At 40.9% G+C, this 6000-nt stretch overlaps 1 protein-coding gene across 1 annotated transcript in view; it reads left to right on the plus strand.

The window, feature by feature from the left end:
• The window catches only part of LOC122104159 (transforming protein p68/c-ets-1-like), a 51399-nt gene extending 45722 nt beyond the window's left edge, over positions 1 to 5677 (plus strand). The window contains exons 3-4 of the mRNA XM_042674865.1: positions 2388 to 2535; positions 5547 to 5677. Coding sequence (XP_042530799.1) covers positions 2388 to 2535; positions 5547 to 5677 — 279 coding nt within the window. The remainder of the gene's footprint in view (positions 1 to 2387; positions 2536 to 5546) is intronic.
• Positions 5678 to 6000: the final 323 nt, after the last annotated feature.

Below are 6000 nucleotides of genomic sequence, written 5' to 3' on the forward strand. Positions count from 1 at the left end.
CCAAAAATCAATGGCTTTTCTGTATGCCAACAATGAGAAAAGTGTGGCTGAAATTAGGAAAGCAACTCCATTTGTAATAGCCCCACAAAAAATAAAATACCTAGGAATTAACTTAAGAAGTGAAGGACCTCTATGATGAAAACTTTAAAAACCTGAAAAAGGAAATCAAAACAGAACTTAGAAAATGGCAAAATCTCCCATGCTCCTGGATTGGAAAGATTAACATTGTGAAAATGGCAATATTTCCCAAGGCTATCTACAAATTCAACGCAATACCTATCAAAATTCCACCCTCTTTCTTCAAGGAAATAGAAGAGGCAATCCAAAAATTCATATGGAACAATAAAAGACCCCAAATAGCAAAAACGCTCCTCAACGGAAAGAACACTGCTGGAGGAATATCAATACCAAATTTCAAACTCTACTATAAAGCCATAGTAATCAAAACAGCTTGGTATTGGCATAAGAACAGACCTCAGGACCAATGGAATAGAATTGAAAACCCAGAAATGAACCTACAGACCTATAGCCATCTAATCTTCGATAAGGGAGCTAAAACAATAGAATGGAAGAAAGACAGCCTCTTCAGTAAATGGTGCTGGCAAAATTGGTTAACTACATGTAGAAAACTAAAGCTAGATCCTTATATATCACCCTGCACCAGAATCAACTCCAAATGGATCAAAAACCTTGAACTCAAAGCAGACACTCTGAAAACATTACAGGATGGAATAGGAGAAACCCTAGGTCTCCTTGGCTCCGGCCAAAATTTTCTGAATAGAGACCCGGAAACACAACAAATCAAAGAAAGGTTGGACAAATGGGATTGCATAAAGTTGCAGAGCTTCTGCAGGGCAAATGACATAGCTAGCAAGATCAATAGAAAGCCCACGATTGGGAGAAGATCTTTACTAGCCATACAATGGACAAGGGTCTCATATCTAAAATATACTTGGAACTCAAAAAATTAAACCCCCCAACAACAAATCCTCAAAGAAACAACTGCCCAATAAATAAGTGGGCGAAAGACTTAAAGAGAAACTTCTCTGAAGAAGAAAGAAGGATGGCCAATAGACACATGAAGAAATGTTCAACATCCCTAGCCATAAAAGAAATGCAAATCAAAACAACATTGAGATATCACCTCACTCCAGTTAGAACGGCAAAAATCAAGAACTCTAACAACAACAGATGCTGGAGGGGATGTGGACAGAAAGGAACCTTACTTCATTGTTGGTGGGAATGTAAACTTGTTCAACCATTTTGGAAAGCAGTATGGAGGTTCCTCAAAAGACTTCACATAGAACTCCCCTATGACCCAGCAATCCCACTTTTGGGCATTTACCCAAATGTTTACAAACAAGACCACACTAAAGCTACCAGCACAACTATGTTTATTGCAGCATTATTTACCATAGCTAAGATATGGAACCAACCCAGATGCCCCTCAGTAGATGAATGGATCAAGAAAATGTGGTATATATACACAATGGAATTCTATGCCTCCATCAGAAAGAATGACATTTCCCCATTTGTTAGGAAATGGAAAGGCTTGGAAAAAATTATATTAAGTGAAGTAAGCCAGGCCCAAAGAAACATAGGTCCCATGGTTTCCCTTATTTGCAATATCTAGTATAGGTATGAGTATAGTATAGTATAGGTATGAGTCAAGCGGGAAAGGTCAGATAATGTGATGTTAGGAAAACGAACCCTTAAATATGTATTTAAATGTTTTTTTTTCATGCATGTGTTTCTAACACATTTATAAGATTATTTCTTTGTTGCTTTGTATGTCCCTCCCCCACAGTGTAACCCCCGCTTTCACTATATTTGATGTCAGTATAACTTGTGGAGGAGATGGGGACAAACAAGTCGTTTAAGGATTCAGGTGGACCTGTTGCAACAATGAGAAGTACAAAATGTCATGTCAAAAATGAGCTTTACAATGTCGGTGTGTGGGGGGAGAGGGGGGAAGGATTGGGTGGGGGGGAGGGGGGAGGCTGGGAAGGGAGGTGAAGGGTAAACAAAGGAGGAGGCTGCAATGCTTGGTAAGAAATGTATGCATTATCCTGCCCATGTAATTGTAACCCCTCTGTACAGTATGTTCTCAAATAAAATAAAATTAAAAAAAAAAAAAAGAAATTCTCTTCATTTGCCATGCACTTGGGGGATAAAGGGGAAGGAAATCAATAGTGGATGCTGTTCTATCATTGATAGTTTATCCCTACTCACATGTAACTGGAGAATAATAATAATGAAGTCATAGTAAATATATAGAGATGTATATGTATATATATACATGTATATGTATATACATGTATATATATATATATGTGTGTGTGTATATATATATATATATATCTCCTTTTTGTTTTTCCTGGTCACAGAGGCAGGGACCTGTCAATACCTTTGAAGATCCTCGAATGACCTATACTTTCCAGATGAATTATCACCACCAGCAAAGACTTTACTACCCATTCTGGGATGAGATGGCTACCCAGGAAGTTCCCACGGGTCTCGAACACTGCGGCTCAGGTAGGAACATCAACAGGAGCTGGGAACGAGGATAGAGTTGAAAGACAAGGGAAACTGGTGAGGCACGCGTGCATTCTCTGAAGTTACAGCTGCCATGGCTTGCGTGGGTATGGACTATTGTTCTAATGGAAAGCCCCTGCCTCTGCATCATTTTGCTTTATTTTATTTTGTTCAACAGGAAGACACGAATCTAAGAATGGGTCCCAAAGAGGTCACTTTAGCTCTCTGTTTTGTAAATAGTGTTGTCTTCTATGTATTTCCTGACACCCGTTTCTATGACACCATGTCGGGCCTATTGACAAAGGGCCTACAGGTTCTGCTACCATAAAGAATGGATTGGAAAAACACAGGTGTGTGGGTTTGTGGACCATCGTTTCTCATCTTTTCCACTGTTCTCTGCCTTTGCCCACCTGCGCTTGGCTGCCTCTTCCTCAGTCCGTCTCTCCAGTCCTTCCTTCTTGTCTCCATGCCAGCTCCTCCCATTCTCCTTCCAGCTCCTCCTTTCATTTCCTCTTCTTCCTGGGCTGCTGGTTGGCAGTGCTGCCCTCTGGTGAGCAGGAATCAGATTCCCGCAGAGCTTTCTAGAATGACCAGAACTATTTTCTCCAGAGCCTGATCAGTGCAAAGTTCTTTCCTCCCTTCTGTCTTCAGGACCTATTTGGTTTCTCACAGATTCTATTCTTCCTTTGTTTGCTTTCTAGCCTCTCCCTTTTTATTTCCAAAACAAAAACACAAACTGTAAAATGTGATGAGTTCAGAATCATGAATCAGATATTCAGATTAGGTTTCCTGGAACCCACGGTCTGATGTATATCCTAATACCAAAACCAGTCCGAATTTGATTTTCACCAGGATGAGTTCCAAACATCTCACTGTCCCTACTCTTGTGAAAACAATATAATTTTGAGGAATTACCTGGGTGAAGCTATGGAGTAAGGTGAGCCTCTGCAAGCTAACTTAAATGCAATTTATTTGTTTATTTTTAGTTCAATATCAACTTTTATAACAGTAAAGAAATAAAAAAAATGTTGGCTTTAATGACCATGTCATCAGAAATAGACATAGCACATGGTAAGCTGGGACAACACTTAATAGGGCCTGCCCAGCGCAGTCAAAGAAGCCAGAGGGGCTACTTTCCAATGGCCTGTTTCTTCTCTAGGAAAGAGTGAATTCAGTCTCTGTGTCCCATATTCTCCTCACTTACTAGCCATTGATTTTTCAGGGATTCTTTGATAGTACCCTGGATTTCAGACATAATAACATTTATGCAATCATATTCTGTTTTGTATCTTTGATCCTTCATCCTCAAACACAAATGCCCTCACTATGTATCTACTTCATGAGGAGGTTGAGAATATTTTATATACCTATTCAACTTAAGGACTTAAAATATGAAGATGTGAATAACAGTGACCTTTAAAAATTCTAAACCAAAATGGATAATATTTGTGTAGGCAGAAGATCAAAAAGGTTGTATCCTTATTTGTATGATTATTGAACACAAGAACACAAGGCTTAAATTTTGTATCTCTCAGAGCAACTGAGGTTAAAGTTACCCAAAAAACTTCCAGCTCTCATTATACATCTTCTTGCTACAATTTATACCTTATTAGTAACTAAGACTGTCTCTGAACTTGACTAAGGCCTCAAAATGAGACTCTTCTTCCTCCTCCTCCTCTTCTTCTTCTTCTTCTTCTTCCTCTTTTTTTTTAAATTTTGCCACCATGGGGCTTGAACTCTGGGCTTGGGTGCTGTCCCTGTGCTCTTCAGCTCAAGGCGAGCACTCTATCCCTTGAGCCACAGCGCCACTTCTGGTTTTCTACTGGTTTATTGGAGATAAGAGTCTCAGAGACTTTCCTGCCCGGACTGGCTTTGAACCACCATGCTCAGATCTCAGCCTCCTCAGTAGCTAGGATTACAGGCATGAGCCACTGGCACCCAGTCAAGACTGTCTCTTCTTTACAGCAAATAAAAATGGTCTTCTATTGTTGTATGTGTATGTGTGTGTGTAGGAGACTTGAACTTGGGGCCTAGGCACTGCCCCTTACTTTTTTTATCTCAAATCCAACACTCTATCATTTTAACTACAGCTCTACTTCTGTCTTTTTGGTGGTTAATTGTAGATAAGAGTCTCATGGACTTTCCTGCCTGGGGCTGGCTTCAAGCCTCCATCCTTAGATCTCAGCTCAGCCTTTTGAGTAGCTAGGGTTGCAGACATGAGTTATCAATGCCCAACATGGTCCTCTACCTCAAATAAGAAGTAGGTAAACTTCTTAGATGATTTGTTAATTCTCTTCCTTATCAAAGTTCCCAAAGGTAAAAAAACTGTATTTTTATTTCAGTATTAATGAGAAAGTGTCTATGAAGCACATGAAGGTCTCATAAATGTAGACTGCTTTAAAATGCGGAGACTTACAGGCAGCATAAAGTAGTCTTCTTTCCATAGTCCACTTTATTGTTTCGAGATGAAAGCTGGAGTCACCCAGCCTGTGGCTTTGGGGTCACATGGGAAGGCTGGGTGACTTGGGTGCCCCCTTTGTGGCTCTGAAAATGGTAGGCCTTGGCCACTCTAGGTGGGGCTTTGGCTCCTGACCAGTTAATGGCAATCTCTTTGCAGATATAGGCTCTAACTCTCACTTCGCCAGGCTTCCTCAGATGGGAATATCTTGCAAGCACCTTAAGTCATTCTAGCCTCTTTGCTTTGTGAACTGTCCAGATGAAGGAGTCCTAGGGATCCTTTCTGGGCTGTGGTCCAGTTTGTTTAGGTGATGGTTGGAAGGTGATAGTGGGGTCATTAGAAAGGTAGGTGAAAACATGGAACAATGATTTCTCCAGCTGTGGCATATTTCCTAGGAGCTGTGTTGAATAAAAGGGAAAGAGAGAAAAAATACTCCACTTATTTTTTTTTCTCCCCAATCTTCTTTTATCCTATTTATAACTTCAGTTTCCTTCCCGTCCTCCATCTCACGGCTACTTCCCACCCTCCTCCTTCATATTTGTGCTCTCAAAAGGGATGAATGAACAGCGTTTCCAAGGATTTTTGCATCTGTCGGAGACTGGAAAACTGACAGGAGGGGCTGTGGGGGAGTGGTCAACCCCCCCTTACAGCAGCCTTCATTGGAATGTTGTAACTACCCGCTAATAGGCAGAGGCTGAGGCAGAGGCTGAAGAGAGGAAGAGAGGAGGAAAGCACAAAGATACAAGTTGGGGAAATAGCCTTGACAGGTGATAGGAAAGATGGAGTAATCCAGAAGAGTCAGGAGCCACCTGTATAGAATAGATGGTAAATGGGATACAGGTGCCGTGGGTGGAGATGGGCCAGAGATCAAGATGAATATGGCTAAGAGAGGTAGATCATAATGGGGTAAGATTATGAATGGTGGATGGGAAGCGGAGAAAAAGTGGGGAGCCCAGAAAAAAAAGACAAGGCAAGAAGGTGGGGGAGGGGGATGACATGAAAGAAAA

The sequence above is a fragment of the Dipodomys spectabilis genome, unplaced genomic scaffold (genome assembly GCF_019054845.1).
Source record: "Dipodomys spectabilis isolate Male_0828 unplaced genomic scaffold, ASM1905484v1 ptg000023l, whole genome shotgun sequence".
Taxonomy (NCBI): Eukaryota; Metazoa; Chordata; class Mammalia; order Rodentia; family Heteromyidae; genus Dipodomys; species Dipodomys spectabilis.